The sequence below is a fragment of the Telmatherina bonti genome (genome assembly GCF_933228915.1).
Source record: "Telmatherina bonti genome assembly, chromosome: 13".
NCBI lineage: Eukaryota > Metazoa > Chordata > Actinopteri > Atheriniformes > Telmatherinidae > Telmatherina > Telmatherina bonti.
In genome coordinates, this window is record NC_136611.1 from 10478940 (window position 1) to 10497801 (window position 18862).

The 18862-nt window shown below is 37.3% G+C and overlaps 1 protein-coding gene across 1 annotated transcript; it reads left to right on the forward strand.

Moving 5' to 3' along the window:
* Positions 1-9278: 9278 nt before the first annotated feature.
* Positions 9279-17749, forward strand: lhx6b (LIM homeobox 6b; the record flags this gene model as incomplete). The annotated part of the gene is made up of 7 exons (XM_079251223.1): positions 9279-9538; positions 10065-10196; positions 10462-10583; positions 12007-12227; positions 13434-13534; positions 13725-13820; positions 17531-17749. Exons 1-7 carry the CDS (start codon positions 9536-9538, stop codon positions 17747-17749), a joined length of 894 nt encoding a protein of 297 aa, XP_079107349.1. The 5' UTR covers positions 9279-9535.
* Positions 17750-18862: the final 1113 nt, after the last annotated feature.

Here is an 18862-nt window from a genome sequence, read left to right on the forward strand (position 1 = left end):
GCATTTATACGACTTCTTTAACGTTGTCTTGCACTAGCGCATTCAGACTCTGCTTAACTCACAAAAAGCACAATAACAACGGTGGATCACCATGTCATGTTTGTGCTGCTGCGTCTTTTTAATTGATTTTTCTGTTTAAAAAAAAACTGTGTTTGGCAGAACATTTATGGGATCTGCAAAGAGGTTACTGGTTGGCATGCAGTGCTTCTGTTGTGTTTTTGGTCTCATGAGGATATGAGAGTCCACAAGAGGTCTGGCATGCACATGACATCAGTTTTGGTCCTATTTGTGTTTCACCCTGCATGTTGCATAAATGTTGTTCTTTCCTTTTTCTTAAAATACACAAAGGAGAAGAAGTTTAGAGTTCTGCAGGGACCTGTTGTCATCTAAACACGGCTTAAGAAACTGTGGTGGAGGTAGATTTATATACATGGCGTGGCCAAAAGGGTGGGCAAGACTTCCTCAGAGGGTCCATATAAGATAGGAAAGGAACAACACACAGACTTGCATGCCCTGCTGTGATAACTGTGGTCTAAAATCAACCTCTACCTTTGCCAGCCTCCCTTTTTAAATGAAACTGGATTATGTAGCTTCATATTAATCAATGCAAAGTAACTTGGATACTGATCAACTCTTTATAGTTTAGTCTCTGTCTCTGTTCAGTCTCTTTAGTCTCTGTCTTTATAGTTTAGTTTCAGCTCCTATTTGAACCTTTTTGTCAATGTGTAGTCCCAAAATACACCCTTTGAACACTAAATATGACATAGTTTCCCCACATTATCTTATAACAATGTAAAGCTACCATAACTAGATTAGTATGACTAGCTACGCTTTAGCTTCATGCAAAATTCAGGGTATTAGCTAGTTGTAGCTACTTCCACGGGGACAAAATCTCATCAAAAATGTGCAGCAAAATATTATTTTTAAAGAATGTCTAATTAGTAAACTACTTTAAAATTCTTCAAACTACTGCAACAGTACAGGTGATCCAGGTCTGAAAAACTTTTCTGTCCTTCTCCATTGACCTGTCAATCACCTGCTATGTCCAGTCAGGTTTCTGAGGCGGCCACTGTGGCCACACTCTCAAGCTCTGTTCCTGAAGGCTAAATCAGAAAACAATAATGGCACCTTTTTCTTTTTTTTAAATCTTCGTAAGCAAACAGTTTCCACCAATGAAGAAATCCTACATTTAAAAACATATTTTCTATTTTATTTTTTTTATTGTCAGTCCTGATCATGTTAGACACCTCTATTTATCCACTAAAGAAGGTTATATTCCCTGCAGCTACGTAAGAAATAAAGGAGATCTCAGCAGCAGTGACCAGGTGGACACAGGTAATTGTTCATTCATGCCATACTGTATGTGTGGGAAGCATTCTTCTGCAGAACCTTTGATGAAATTAAAGCTTGTGTCCACTTGCTTCATGTGGCCAAACAAATCATTGCGGGCTTAAGTGCTTCTTCTTCTGAAACATATTTCTCATTCCAGTATTGCTTCAGTATAATCTTTAGATGTTTGTAATTCTAGTTTATGTTTCCTGAAATTCTTTTAAGAAACCATTATATTTAAAATGCCTTCTGGCCTCTGAAGGAGTTCACTTTCACTTGATAGAGGTAAAAACATAGGCTCCCTTTTTTTCCCCCCATGAGGTGGAATTGATCAGCTGCTTCCTGCCTGTAAATAAAGAGGTATACTGTAATCCACTTGATAAATATCAAGCAGAATACGGCAATCAGCTGAAAGCAATTTGCATGTCTGTGCTCAAGCCAGCGGCTTGTGATTTTCTCTCCTGTCATCTATCATAGACCACTTGCTTGGGCCAAAATACACAATACTCCCAAATTACTGTCATATGGAGAGCCAGCGTGGAGAAAAGCCCAACATTTTTCCTTGTCTGTACTTCAAATAAACTTGTATTTGTTAAATAACTCAAGAGTTTCCTTTTTTTCTTCCTTTTCTTCTCCAGTGCAACTTGTCAGAGAGGGATGGTGTAATGTGCCATTTCCTTTGTTTGTTGAAAGCTTGGCTGCAGGACTGTAATCTAGATAGGTTTGATCTCAGAGTGGATGCAGCCTGTTGAATGTTGGACCCTGTTGGATGTTGAGTCTTTGGATGTGAAGCTGATCTCCAACAAGATCCCATAGCCAAACATTTATTGGCTGAAGCAGCGACTTAGTTCTTTGTATTATTCACGTATCTTCATATCTCAGCATTGCTCCTGAAAAATGTTCTTGCAGACATTCCAGAGGATTAAAACAAACATCCGCTGGGCATGATATAACACACCGGATTATCAACCAAATTAGCTATTAATTATAAGTCTGATAAACTTAGAGAGTTTATGTATTTCATTGATTTCTTAAACTAATTCACAACTTCTGCTCCTTGCTGGACACCAGTTGCAAAGCAAATCCAGCTCTTTATCTCAGACATCTAACAGTATTCACACAGACCGCAGAGGCAGAAGTTCTAAAGAAACAAGATAAGACCTCGGTGTTGCATTTAGGGCTCACTCCATCCGTCTCCAAACAAGCCAACATGCCAAGCAGACTATCATTCATCCCTGTTCTATAATCTTGAGCTGACTAACATGCACTGACTGAAAAAAAGGAGCACAGACCATTTCTCTGCTTTCTGACAGCACCTCACTCAGAAGAAGTACAGAAAAGGCAAGACTTGGTCAAATAATATGTAAACAATTGTACTGAAAAAAGATATTGTTCATAGTTTGCTGTATTATTAGATAATTAGATTTTTTTATTTTGGTTCATTCATTAAAGAACAAACTGTATTAACACAAACAATTATGTAAGATGCACCTTGTGAAAAGTGATGAGTGCATCTGCTTAGTCTTTAAATTTGGTTTAAACAACTAAAAAAAAAAAAAAGAAATCAGATGGAAATAGTAAAACAGGTTAAAAAGTTCAAGTGACTCCTTTGTTTTTTCTAGTAGAGCTGCAGAGACATCAGAAACCATGGCATTAGGAATGGCACACAAATATAGCGTTCACTTCATTGTCTTTCATGTAATTGTTTTTGGATTATACCATATCATTACATCATCTGTAATTTCTTATGACAACTGATCTTTGGTAGAATACTAAATATTTTACTGTAGTTATACTGCACATCAGCAACTTTGTGTGCTATTTGTGGTTTTTCCTGGTTCCAGTTTGATTTAATGTGATCCATCTAAACTAGCAGCAGGAAAAAGTCCCATTAAGTCACTACAAACTATCATAGACCGTATATGAAAGATGGACGGAGTCTCCAGCGGTTAAAAGTGAAGCCTATGCTGAAGTATATCAAACTGCAGTTCCCCCTTCATCCACTAGGGGCTGGCTGAAAAACAGAGCAAATTCCCATAGACTCCCATGTTAAAAAGACCATCTTAACGGCAGAAATAAACATGTTTACAGCCTGGTTCAAAAATCCATTTTAGGTTTAATAGGTCAGGTTTACCTTCATGTGGGGGGAGTGAATTTTTTTCTAACTCGTCCGTTTAAAAGTAAATTTCTAAATTTCGGCATATTTAGGGACGTGTCCTTCTGATTGACAGGTACCCAATCTCCCGCTTCAAGTCAGAAGAACATAGAACAACTGCAGTTTTTAGCTGGTTCACAATGTGACTTAGCTTTAGCCCGCTTACCTCCGTTAGCTCGGTTAGCTCTTAGCTACAGAAAGTTCGGAGTTTGCTCAATCTCAATTATCCACCATGATGCTCACAACTCCCCTCTCAGCTCCACCTCTTTGCCCATATTTGTATTTTCCGGGCGAGACAACACGCATGCCTATGCCAAGATGGCGATGGTAGGAACCACCCACCGAGCTTCAGTTCAGCTCTTCAGAAACCTATGGGTGACTTCACGGAGTGCTACGTCCATCTTTTATATACAGTCTATGCTATTTATACAATTAATGATATTCAGAATCAGTGTTAAACATCATCTTAAAAACAATATTTCAGAGTATTGTTTACCCCAATGTTTTAATTGAAAAACTGTGTCCTTTGGGACAAAATATATCAAACTATAACTTTTTAAAAGTTTATAAGTGACATATGTTTTGCATTTATTAGGAAGCAAATTACCAATCAATAATCAACATAATCTCTTAGTTCAAATGCTGCAGAGTTCTGATGGTCCGTAATATGGCATATGTGTAATACCTGAAACCAGTGAGCAGACAAAACCCATTCATTTACTTAACCACTTCATTGTGGGGAAGCTGGGGTTTATCCCAGCCATCATTGGGCGAGGGGCAGTGTGCACCCTGGACAGGTTGCCAAACAGACAAACAACCATTCACACTCATACTCACTTCTAGGAAGAATTTATAGGGATCTGTTAACCTATGATGCATGTCTTTGGCTGGTGGAAGGAAGAGACTCCACATACAGAGGAAGAGCATGCTAACTCTGGAAAGATTTGAACAGTGGCCTTAAGTGTGGATTTTGCATGTTCTCCCTCACGCTGCTGTTTTCAATGGATGGATGATGGATGGATGGATGGATAGATGGATGGATGGATGGATGGATGGAAGGAAGGAGGGAGGGATGAAAGGATGGATGGAAGTTAGGAGGGAGGGATGAAAGGATGGATGGATGGATGGATGGATGGATGAGTGGATGTGCTGCTCAGTGCTCTATAAATTTTGTGTTTAATTACACATTTTCTTGAAATTTGCATTTCAGTAGAGCTAATATGATTGGAGTCCAATCAGAGCATTATTGTTTACCACTCAGAGCAATTAGAGGAGATTGGGCTCTGGGTCACACTCAACGTGAGACATATAATTAGCTGCTGCATCATTTGGATTTTTCAAGCATATATATTTAAGCTCATTTTGAAAAAAAAACCCCAGTAAAATATCATGTTGAATAGTCATGCTATAGAGAAAATGTCTATTACACTTTTTAAACTAATAGATGGTCAAAGATTTATGACATTTTATAATGTAGCTCTGATCCAAATCCAGACCAGTGATCCTGATGAATCATCAGATTAGTTGGTGTAAGCATGTTCTGAATGTTCTCCATCGGTACTTATAAAATCCATTAATAAAGATATGCTTGGTTGTAAACATTTAATGCTTCAGAGTCATACAAATCTCTAAAATATTTTTTACAGATAACAATTAATTAAGAAAAAAAACACAATGTCAAATACATTTATGTGATTGTTGGACCAACGTGTATGTGATGGATTTTGCATGACTGACGACATGGGAACATTTTAAATTTAGATTCGATTTTCCAGAGACTCAAAATAGTTGTTTATTTTTCTAGCTACTGCTGACATTCACTAATTTTTTAGTTTTAAAAAATTTAATGGTTTTTGTTTGGGATTATAACTTGGTTTTATCCACTTTGGGATAAATATTGCACACTAATTAGCTGGATCTTTCGCTATTCTCACATTCCTATAATGTGTAAATATAAGCAGTTTGACATGTTGCATTTTAATTAGCATTTTGTAACCCCTCCTATAACACTTGACCTAAAAGAATCAGAAGTGCAGTAAAAATAAAATCATACTTTGCTGGCATCAGGACAAGATCTCTGCAGTGGAATTCAGAATAATCCTCATGTCATTTTCCTGCAAAGTTACAAACAATTTTCTGTCTCAAGACTTTAACCCGTAGCCTTGGGTCAATGTGGTTACACAAGCATTGTTATTTAGTTATGCAAAAGCAACCCCACCTCAGTCCCGAGTGCTTCCCAATGTGCTGGGCTGTGAATAAGAGGTTGCCCTCATGTGAACTTGCACCTTTACGTCCTACATTGTTAACATACCAGCCATCAAACTGTCCACTGGGACTCATTGGATGTTAATGTCTAATAGCTTTAGCATGTGCTACGGTTTGTTTTTTTATTGTTGCAGTTTGCTGGTTGCTTATTGCTTATTGTGATGTGACATCCACAGAGCTGCACAGGATGCAACAGGTGACCCAGCTGCACACACGAACATTGTCGAGATAGCTGCTTTGCATTTCTTGTTCTTGAAGAGGGAAGTTATGTAAAGGAGGGGGAAAAGAAAAAAGATCTGCAGTTACAGATGTTCCCTCACTTGTTACCGCGCCTTACTGCAGATAACCCTCAATGAATGGGTTAATTCTCAGTACGGAACATCAGCTTATGAAATATGATCCACTTCGAGTCCACCTCTTTGCTAAGAATAAATTTGTTGCTTGTCGTTTTGAGCATAAAAATATCCTTTGAATAGCCATTTAGAGCTAAACCTCCTCTGCACCTGTCAGCAACTGATCAAAACATAGCCTAAACTGGTCCATCCACACCATTGCTAAAGAGCAGTTATAATGGAAGTGAAATAGCCCTGCTTCTTTCCAAAGGTCCCTCTGTTTCATGACCTGTCCTCTTCCCACTCCTTCCAGTAATTGCAGCTAATGCACAGAGCTGCTGAAGTGCATTACGCTGACGATACAAAGAGACTGAGACAATGTAACTCCGAAGTTACAGGTGCTTTTAGGTGATCAATAACAGCTCAAGTGACATTGATTTTATGGAAACCTTTACTTTAAGTCATTGTTATTCTCCCAGAAGAGATTTACAAAGAAAGAAAAGAAAAATAAAATGTTTTATATACATTTAGAGTCTGTGGACACATTTTCTGATGAAACTCACACCAAACCCAAAGCGTTATAGAGTCATATAGAAACAAAAACAGCTGTTTGGAATACTATGAGATGTCAAGTCAAGATAGGAAAGAAAAGATGTTTTTTCTATGTATCTGAAAGGCATTTTGACAAGTTGAATTTAGCAAAATATTTAATATTGTCCAATTTTTCTAGTTTAGCATTTGCATTTATATAAAGTACTGAGTGACTTTGATGGACTCATTAGGGGAAGCTGTCTAAAAACATTGAATAATGATCAAAAATCATATTGCAAATCCAAAAGAAAAGATATTTATCATGATCATATAGTGGATAGGCTGGAGGTTTTCATGTGAGGCAGAGCATGCCAAGAAAATATTATAATACACATGTATGATGTGGGCAACATGTGAGTACACTATCAGAAGATCAAATACATCAGTGTGTTGTAATGTGTCATGGCAGTAAAACTTTTCAAGTCAAGACAGCGACAATCAGTAAAAGTCCTGCTGATACAGGGTTTGTATCAAATTCATAATGAAACAAGATGCTGAGGGATCTGGGTTAAACAACTGCACACCGACTGAGGAGAGGCTGCACTCAGTTCTTTGTAAACACGCTCCGTCTGCAGAGCTGCTTCTTTGGTTTGATTTTCAGGCCTGTGAAGCATTCCACAGTCAGGATGATGAAGGGTTTGTAACATTTCAATGTTGAATCTCCAGTCTATCCTCCAGTTTATCATCCAGTCTATCCACTATACGATCATGATAACAATCTTTTCTGTTGTACTTAAATGAGTCTATATATATCATTCATTCATTAGCCTAACCACTTAGTCTGATTAAGGGTCGCGGAGAAGCTGGAGCCTATCCCAGGAGTCTGTGGGTGAAAGGCAGGGTATACCCTGGACAGCTCGCCAGTCCATTGCAGGGCCAGTCAATATATATATATCTATATATATATATATCTCTCTCTCTCTCTCTCTATATATATATATATATATATATATATATATATATATATATATATATATATATATATATATATATATATATATATATATATATATATATACACACACAATTACAAGTCTCTCTGTTTGAATTCTGTTTGAATGTGCAGAATTTAGCATTGTCTCATTAAAAACAAAATCCATGGGCAATACAACCTCATGGCTTGGTGGTGCTTTGGTGGAGAGTGTGCAACATTCATTTATCCTAAAAGGAACGGATTGGTTAAGGCACATTTCTGCTGTGGGAAAGTCCATCAAAGATGCTTCTGATTGCAGAGAAGTTGATGCTGACTTCAGACAAAGCTCTTATTTGTCTAGTTTTGAGCAGCATTTGTATATTTAACTATGTGTTGTTCTTCTTGGGGACTGTAGCTAATGTTTGCATCTTGCATATAGTGGAGTTCTTCCTAATTTGTTGGTTAAAATGACACCGAAGTAAATCCTGTCACATTTAAACCCCTTTTAACTCCCACACACCAGAAATGTATCATTAAACTTTTCATTTTACCTCGTAGTATGTTGTATGTATGTAAATGGTGAAAGACCAAAATTCGAAAGAAATATTTAATTATTCACCACATTAATTGATGTTCTTTATCCTGTTTAAATTACACAGAAATATGGAAAGGCATGAGCTCTATTAAAGTTGATAAACCAATTACGTAAGAAGAAAAAAGGACATCTTTTAAACTAAAACTGCTTATTTAGTATCACAGTCAACACAAATACAGATGCGATTTTAATAAAGTGTCTTCAGATCTGCATTCATCATATCCAGGTAAAAGAAATCCCCTTAATCAGATTATCTTTTGTTTCCATGCAACTTTTTTTCTATTAGAAAGGAGGGTGAAGCCATGCCTGCAGGTCCAGCGTGCAACATCACATCCTGTATGACTGAACTGGGTGTAAACTCCGAGACCAGGAGAGCAAAACTCAGTACTTTGGAGTCGCTGGAGCCACGAGTTCGACTCCCAGCGCCAGAAAGTTGAACGACCTGGATTACAGTTTCTTAGGAACAGAACAAAAAGGGAAGAAAAGCGTGTAACGAAGCACTCTAGGAATTATCTGGAAATTTTTCATTTGATTTTCTGGATAAACTTTTACTGGACGATGTTTTCGCTGCTTTTGGGAGGTTTTCTGTGTATGAAGTATATGTTTTTATATCCATACGGGCCATTTCGTCCTTTTTCATTGCCTCCAATATTTATACTGTAGATTGTAATTAACATGATCTTGCATTCCTGCTAATTTCGAGAACTGAAGGACAACACGGACTCCGGATTGCCCCCCAAACGCAGATTTTTGGCAGTCCATGAATGCAGCTGTAATCACTGAGGGGAGCCTCAAGTACTTAAATGGGTCCATCACGAAAAAGAGACAATCAAGCTCCTTTATGTCTCAAGATCAGTTGCAGTTTCTGCACATTGTCTGTTATGAATAGACCGATCTCCAATTGAGCCTCTTCACTTTGGAGATTTTTTCGATTTTCGATTATACAGCTATTGAAATTAGGATGCGTAGCCTCTTTCTCCCTTAGCTTGGTGGTTCGTTGCCTCTTTTTTTTTTTTCTTTTTTGAGTGACAGATGCAATTGACACTCGGGTTGCCTCTTATCAAGCGAAGCATTTCATTCCACCGCTAATTGCAGATATAGTGCCATCCTTTCTTTTCATTGCGTTTGATTGCAATACAGCCTCCCACTGCGCACAAGAGGAATGATCGATCATATAGGTTTTTTTTTTCTCTCCTCTAATTGCATAAAAATTTCTTTTGTTGCCAGGGTTTAAATGCAGGAGAAACTGTAATTCGTTGTTTTGGACCGGATATAGTGTGGGTTGGGGTAGAGATGCGTAATGCGCAGAGCAGGCTCCGTCTCCTCTCCAAATAGGCAACGTTCAAGTCCTGAAAATGGTGAGTCACAAACATTTGGACGACTTCGGTTTGGCTTCTTAATTCCTTGTATTCCTTTAGCTTTTTTCCCGAAACTTAAAGCATGACGTGGGTATATTATTTAACTGAAGATGTGTACGTTTGGTGAAGAGAGGGTGCATGCACCGATAAGATGGGAGCGTCCAGGCAGCAAAGACTAAAAACTTCGACTTTTTGTTTGCATGGTTTAAAAGTTGAGGTCAGTATCTGTGTCCTAAAATTTCTATTTTTAATTGGTCACATGACCATCGTGGCATATGCATGCGTATTTTAGCTGTTTAGTTAAACCTGAAAGGTATTAAAGTCGTCTGTAAATCACATTGTTTTTAGAGATATGTGCGTTTTTCCCCTGCTGACGCCGCGTAATGCGTCTTTATTCCTACAACTAAAAATGAAACCGGTTAGAATAATATAAGTAACCAAGCTCACTGAATTAGCATAGTTTAAATATTTAAATATACTAAATAATGTAGAGGTTTTGAAAGATATTTGTGATTTTCTGGTGCAGTCTAAGTCAGAGGTAAAGAAGGAGTCCGGTGAGTCGAGCCCGTCGGAGGCCGCATGCCTCTGCTCTCCTCCCGCTGCCAAGAACCAGTGCGCCAGCTGCGGCATGGACATCCACGACCGATACCTGCTGAAGGTGAGACATCTTCTCAATAAAACCCCACAAAAACTTACCATTTCCCTTTTACATCCTTATCTTGTGAAAATGATGACAGTTTTCCTGATTTCACACATTTTTTTTTTTTTTTTTAGCATTCTCCAGATTTTTCTTTATGCTTTTGAAGAATTCAAACGAGTTTCATTTAGATTTGGGAACTTTTGTTTTTAAATATGTTTTAAAGTATATTATAATCAGTCAGCTCATGCGTGCATCTGTTTGACAAAGTGTTTTATTTTCGCAGGTCAACAACCTGAACTGGCATTTGGGCTGCTTGGAGTGTTCTGTCTGCAGAGCGTCTCTGCGTCAACACAGCAGCTGCTACGTTAAAAATAAAGAAATCTACTGCAAACTGGATTATTTCAGGTAAGAGAAGTGTTGTTTTGCACTTAATGCAGTTTTTACGCATTTAATATAGCGCCAATATCCCTTCCTCCAAAACACAGAGCTTGGCTTCATGTTGTTTTCGTTGATAAATCATTGATCTACATATCATCCTTAATGCCAGTAAAATGTTATAAAATCTTACATACATATGTTGAAGGTTTGAATAATTACCAAAAAAATGATATTTTAAAAATGACATGAAATTATTGAATATAACTAATATTTGTCCAAATTTTCCTTTTCCTTTTTTAAAGGAAAAGGAAAATGATCGCCACTATGTATAACTGATTTCTGTATTTCTGATAGTTATATTTAGACTTTTAGTCCTGGTTTTAAATGAAAAATAGAAAAAATAGAAGATTAAAACGTTTCTACAGCTTGTTTTTGGTTAAAGATCGTCCATAAATACATGATAATTATCCAGCAGACAGCATGAAACTGTTTTTGCATCCATTATATTTACTTTTATATGGCTGTTCGTTTTTAAGATATAACCTTAAATCACAAAGGGGAAAAAAAAAGAATAAACGTGGAAGACTGGTTTTACTTTTGGATTTTATCTTCTAATTTGTCTCAAGCATTTTTTTGCAGGGGAAAAATGAGGACACACACAAATGATGGATTTTATCTGACTGTTTTAAAATCTAATTTATTGTTATTCTACAGTGGTTTTTTAGCGTGGTTTGTTTTTATTCATTACTTCGAAACAAAACGTAGCTTGTAGCTGTAACCACTCTGCTTCTAAAATGACTAATTATATGTGTTTAAATTAAAACTTAAAGGGATGAAATAATTATCAAACAATTCCTTGACTATTTACTCTGCTTTTTATTTTGGTTTTGGGTTTTTGATTCACTGTAAATGTCTCAGACAATCACCACCGCTTACTGAACAATACCACTAACAACACTTGCTGATTTTGTGACTTTTTTTCACAAAGGTGCATTTATTATATTTTTTAACTTCTTTAATTTAAGACAAACTTACTGCCCTGCAGTATTTAATTTCCACTAGATGAGAGGATTTCTTCTCCTCACTTGTCTGCCCAGACAGGAGCAAGCAGACATGAAACACTTCACAGGCCTTTGTCTGTCCTAGATTTTATCTTACAAGCCATAAATCTCTTTCTGTATGACTTTGTTTGTTGATCCACAGGTTAAAGCATTTTATTTAGCCAAGAGATAATTGTTAATAATCAAACAAACAATAAAAAACAAAGGCCGTCCTCTTTCTCATCAATTTAATTCATTCTGGAGAAAAAGAGAAAATATTTAATTTTTGGTCACAGCATAATTTAATTTAAAAAAAAAACTGATAAAGTGTTATATTTTCCTCTTACAGTAGAAGATACAGGAGCTTAACACTATTTGGCCTCACCTTTTTGTGTCCTCCTCCCTCACAGTAGGTTTGGCACAAAGTGTGCCCAGTGTGGCCGGCAGGTGTACGCCAGCGACTGGGTGCGGCGGGCTCGAGGAAGCGTCTACCACCTGGCCTGTTTCGCCTGCTTCTCCTGCAAGAGGCAGCTGTCGACCGGCGAGGAGTTTGGCCTGGTGGAGGGCAGGGTGCTCTGCCGCAGCCACTATGACATCATGCTGGACAACCTTCGCAGAGCTGCAGAGAACGGTAACCCCATCAAAGAGGAGGAATTTGGATAAACAGGTTTTACCTGATGAGATTAAATGTTTGTTATTGTTGACGTGGACATGACTTCATCCACATAATAGACGAATGAAGCAGAATAAGATATTATTATAGCTTTTGCAGTTATAAAATGGTAATAGGCTACACATGCTAGTTTTTTGTGTACCAAAAAAAAGACATTGGATGATATTTGCTCAATTTGCATGATATTATGATCTACATTTTCTGATATTTTAAAAAATAAACAGAAAACTGAATGTAAAAGAAAGTATGTACCTGCCTTACAAACTACAAATGGAGCAGAATGAATAGAAAAGTAATAACCATACCACACATTTTGTGTGCATTAATTAGCAGGAAATGTATGAAGGATCAAAACCTAGGAGATAATTATAAATTTGTAGAGCCTTCTGCTTTGCTGGTGCACATTTCCTAAACAATAATGACTGAGGTGCTTCAATGATTTGAGCTGAAGAGTGACTTTGTGTTGCTTTTGGGAAATGATTGTCCAGCCTGCTTGGCGGTTTATCCCGCTGGGCAGAGCCTGAGTCAAGAAATGGAGCCAAGTAGTGCAGTCAGTCCTCGTTTCCAGTTGCCCTTAATGTGGTGTCTGATTTATTCTTTGCTATTTGCAGTGGCATTATGCTCTTATTGACTAAAATATTCCTCAACGAGATATTTTTCTGTAAACTTGGATGCACCATCATTCAAGCTGGTATTTGTACCGTTTTTAATGAAGATAAAGCTGAGAAGTTAAAAACAAAAAAGCAGAACGACTGCACCACCATGAGGTGAAGCAAAGCTTAAAAAGAGAGAAGTTTTAAAGCAGCACTAAAAGAAATCATCACATTTAGAAAATAAGCTTCTCAGACAGCAGCAAAAAATTAAATTCATGCAGGAACATTTCACCCAGTTAATCTTGTTTTCCTGTATTTATCGTACACTGCTGTACTGTTATGGAAAAAGAAGTTTTCCATATGGGTCTAAATACTTTGAACGGTGCGGTTGTTGGCAAGAAAACATCTTAATTATGTTGCATTTCTGTTTGGACAAGTCTTCAGTTTCATGACAGCCTTTCACAGACTTTGTGGAGCTCCATATTTGCTTTTACATTTCCGTTGTTATGTGTAACTTTCCAATGTGATGACTGAATTTTAATTACTGGATTACTGTTGTATCTATCTTCAGGCACAGGACTGACTCTGGAAGGAGCGCTGCCCTCTGATCAGGACTGCCAACCAAAACCAGCCAAGAGGGCACGGACATCGTTCACCGCTGAGCAGCTGCAGGTATAGGCTGCATATATATATATATATATATATATATATATATATATATATATATATATATATATATATATATATATATATATATATATATATATATATATATGTGTGTGTGTGTGTGTGTGTGTGTGTGTGTATATAACTATTTATTAGATATAGATATAGATGTTTGTATGACTTCTTGTCCTCCCAGGTGATGCAGACTCAGTTTGCACAAGACAACAACCCAGATGCTCAGACGCTGCAGAAACTGGCAGAAATGACAGGACTGAGCAGACGAGTCATACAGGTTGGCATGGCAACGCATGTGTTTACGTTCTGTTCATGTGGACTCTTAGACGTGTAATGGTATCTACAGGGAGCTGTGAGGTCATTCAAATGATAGAAAGGAATAATAATTATGTTAAACCTTACAATGTTAAAACTTCTTTATTTTCTTTATTTTTTTTATTTTTCCTTCTCATATCTCCGAAATTTATCTTTTTAAAAAAAAAAAAAAAAAAACCAAAAAAAAAAAAACACACATGATACTTACAATAAAAATCAGACATTGTTTTATTGGACCATAAGTCGACTGGAGCGAGAAACATTTTTCTATTTATATAACAATCAGTCCTTTTTTAACACCAGTTTTGATCCTGTATTGTTGGACTCACTTTAAAATGTTGGAAGTTTGGAATAATTTGGGAAAAATCCTAAAGATTAAAATGTCAGTGTCAACAAACTGGAAAACACATGGAATCTCTTCGTATAGAGGAGATGCTCACACAAGCTGGTTTGTTAGCAGTTTTGTGTCTTTTGGAGCTTTATTAGAGAAAGAAAAAATTAATTTGCATTTTAAAAATACCTACAAAATTCTTAATAGTACAAACATCTCTGCAGTTGTGAAGCCTGAATGAGCTGATTGACAGGAGTCATGAGCCCAATACGAGAGTCATCTGCAAAAACAGTGGAAAGCATTATTAAACTTTATTAAAATGATAATCAAATCAAATCAAATCAAATCAAACTTTATTTGTATAGCACTTTTCGTGCTTAAAAACAATACAAAGTGCTTTACATTATAAAACAATTTACATCAAAATAGATAAAACACTAACACACATACACATCCCCTTTCACCCACCCACAACCACCCTCACCCATGCCCTATTTGCCCTGTAACAGTTAAAAGAAGATGAATGAATGGCCAGGTGCATTTGCACCAGATGTGCACCAGATAAGGAAACGGTATTCTCAGGGAGCCTCTACACAAAGGGCTACCCCCAACCAAGACCACCCAGGCCATCACCATGGGGGCCACCCGGGTCCGGGCAGACAGGACCCACGCCACAACCGTAAAGCTGCAGCGCTGGATCCCGACCCACCAGACAGGGACAGCCCCCACAGCAACACCCATGCAGTCAGAGCAGGGGCAGCCCTCGGCGAAGAGGACCCCGATGAGGAGAGAGCTGGAGTGATAACTAAACAAAAATAAAATCCATTAAAATAAAATAATAAAATCTATACTATGTAAATCAATATATAAAATATATAAATAAATAAATAAAATTAACTAAAAAGAAAGATAAATATGGGTTAATATAAGAATGTTAAAACTTAGTTATAAGCTAAACTAAAAAGGTAGGTCTTGAGCTTTTTTTTAAAAACATCAACAGTCTCTGCAGCCCTGAGGCCCTCAGGCAGGCTGTTCCATAGGCGAGGCCCGTAATACTGAAATGTGGCCTCGCCATATGTTTTGGTACGAACTTTAGGAAGAACTAAAAGGCCGGTACCTGAGGACCTCAGGGTCCGCGAGGGTTCATACCTTAAAAACAGATCAAATAAATAAGAAGGCCCAAGACCATTAAGACATTTATAAACCACTAAAAGAACCTTAAAATCAATCCTGAATTGCACGGGGAGCCAATGCAGCGACTTTAAAACTGGTGTAATGTGTTCCCGCCCCCTGGTCCTTGTCAGAACTCGTGCCGCCGAGTTCTGCAGTAGTTGTAAACTAGAAATACTCTTTTTGGGAAGACCAGAGAGCAGGGCATTACAGTAGTCTAGTCTACTAGAAATAAAAGCATGCATTAGTACCTCCGTGCTGGCAAGAGAGAGAAATGGGCGGACTCTGGCGATGTTTTTGAGATGATAAAATCCTGTCTTTGTAACATTTCTGATATGTTGAATAAAATTCAGCTCAGAGTCAAAAATAACACCCAGATTTCGTACACACTGGGAGGATTTAAAACTCTGCAGTTTGCATGAAATGATCTCTCTCTTGTCTTCAGGACCGATGATTAAAACTTCAGTCTTGTCCTGGTTGAGCTGTAAGAAGTTCTCTGCCATCCATGACTTTATATCTAAAATACAGTTTAAAAGGGTGTTGAAAACCTGTGGGATCAGCTGAGCCGTCGTGTAGAGGCTCGAGACCCTGCACCCCAGAACCTCAATGACCTGAGGGCTGCCCTTCAAGAAGAGTGGGATGCCATGCCTCAGCAGGCAATAAGTTGCCTTGTGAACATCCATGACTTTATATCTAAAATACAGTTTAAAAGGGTGTTGACTGGCTCCAGGTCATCAGGAGACACGGCGATGTAAAGCTGTGTATCATCAGCATAGCTGTGGAAATCAATGCCGTGTCTCCTGATGATGTCCCCAAGTGGCAACATATACAGGTTAAAAAGTAATGGGCCTAAAATTGATCCTTGGGGAACCCCACATTTTATTTTATGGGTCTTTGAGGAGCATGTATCCATACTTATAAAAAACTGTCGATCTGTGAGATAGGAGTAATCCAGCTGGCAGTGGCCAGCAGTAAACACAGATAAAACGAGGCCTGGACTTTTGATCGTTGGTTGAATGTGATTCTAAGTGATGAGTGACAAAAATACCCTGAAAAAGATTCTGTGCAGATTTAATCAAATATGGATGCTTGCCTGAAAGAAAGAAACAAAACTCCACAATCGTTGATCATTTAAGTTTAACATGTCAAAAAACCGCCCTGCGATGGACTGGCGAGCTGTCCAGGGTGTACCCTGCCTGTCGCCCAAAGCCAGCTGGGATAGGCTCCAGCTTCCCCGCGACCCTGAATTGGAATAAGCGGTTCGGAAAATGAATGGATGAATGAATGTCAAAAAACCATGAGAGATTATCGAGCTTTAACTCTGCAGTAAACGCACAGAAGTCTCATTCCACCATTTATTAGAAGATTTGATCATGATTTTGCCTCTCATTGAAAAGAAATGTTGGCTGACAGACTCCATCCCGAAAAGTCTTACACGACAAGGTTTGAAGCTCACTGATAAAGAATATTGTGTTTAACCCTTTCATGTGACCCTATAGTGGACACCTATTTACAAGCTTTTTTTTCTTGCATATTTATGAATGAAGATGGTTTCTTTGTAAATAAACCAATTCAGTGGACGTTTCCACTCACTGGAGAATAAATAAATATATGATATAATAGAACATTATGTATCACATTGCCTTTGCATTAAATAGGGTAAAAAAAAGTGATACAGCTATATCTTATGCAAGATTTACACAATATAATTATAAATAAATATTAATTTGTTAATATTTTATAGAATACATTAAAATAAATCATGAAGAATTCTAAAGATTAAAAATGAACAAAAAAGTATTATTTCATATGTCTGTAGAGGTAAAATACTGTATTAAAAAATGTTGCATTGTTTTTATATTAGTTCATGCATGAAAGGGTTAAAGAGTCAATCATGGTTTCTTTTCCTCTGTTAAATCTTAAAAATACTTTATTTGTTTTCAGATATGTTTCATCGAATAGCTGAATATATGCAGAGTTGAATGTAATGAGGGCAGCAAGTAATTTCAAACTCTAAGTTCCCCCAAATGATTCTGACTTAGTTCAATAAGCTACTAAAACCACCGTCAGACCTGCACCAGACCTGGACCCAGACCTGCTCAGTGTTGAGACAAAGCCGACTGTACCAGCTCTGCTCATCGTTTGTTCTTAGCCTCTGTCTCTGCCCTCAGGTTTGGTTTCAGAACTGCCGAGCTCGACACAAAAAGCAGCCGCCTCAGAGCAGCTTCTCTCAGAGCGCACCGCTGTCAAGGATGCCACCATCGCTGCCAGAGGACATCCACTATTCTACATTCAGCAGTCCGGACCGACCCCATCTCCTGGCCCTGCATGGGTACCTGGATGGTGAGTGTTTGACCTTTACTGTCATTAAAGAGGTGCTTGGTTACTGAAAGCATTAACATCTGAGTCAAAACACATTGGTTATCCATGTCCAGTATTTAACTTACAATCATCTCTCAGTATTTCTACATCAGGTGAAACTTCCAAAGTTTTCTGAGTTACTTCATATAAAATGCTAGATAGAAAGTATTTACTAGCAGAACACTGCTGTTAGCTTTGATCAAATCATTGTACAAGTACAAAGACATAGTCTGAAAAATGAGAGCGGTTTCAGAACAGATGTCTCCAAAATGACATCTGTCTATCACTATCTGCACTATCAAGCTTCAAAAAGCTGATTCAAATAAGATTTTATATTAGAAAAAAAAAACATGAACAAGTTAAAAGGGATGATGGATTGTCCCTGGAAAAACCCTAAAATAATTTTGGATCAATGTAACACTGAAATGTTATCAGTTTCACAATAAATGTAGCGCCACATCAAAATTGATGAGCAACTTCTGCTTTTTATGGTGTGATGTGTTGTACAACAAATATATATAAAGATATACTCAACCCTAACCAAGCCAGGCAAAGTCAAAGAATGCAAAGCTGTTGGACAATATTAGGTTGGATGGGACACAAAGTTGCTTCCAAGTTTATTATGTTAACACTGTCCACCCTGATAGTTGTGTTTTTAACATATTGAAGTTGTGACAGTATAAATTCACATGTGGAAATTAGCAAATGTTATGAATTTACAGTTTAAGATCAGATGTGGCAGGACATATAATACATATAATTACTTTGAATGCCGATAGGCATGTAATGATTTATTTATTTATTTATTTATTTTCTATTACTATGTGACACAACATTGAATACAATTTAAACAATAAGAATAAAGGTATTATGCTTTAAAGAACCTGACACATTGCTGTTGTCCTTTGTAAGGTCTCCTACTTTAGTGCTCCTTTTATGGTGCATTTATATAATATATTGATGTAATAATTATATGATAGATTCACACTTTTTCCTCTGATAATTTAGTTTTACTTAAGTAAAATAACATTGTATTGCTTTTAAATGTAGCTTTTTTTATGGTAAACGTCTTGCACCACCAAAAATACATTAAGTGGAACTCAGACATTTATTGATTAAGTCAGTGAAATAAATGATAAATT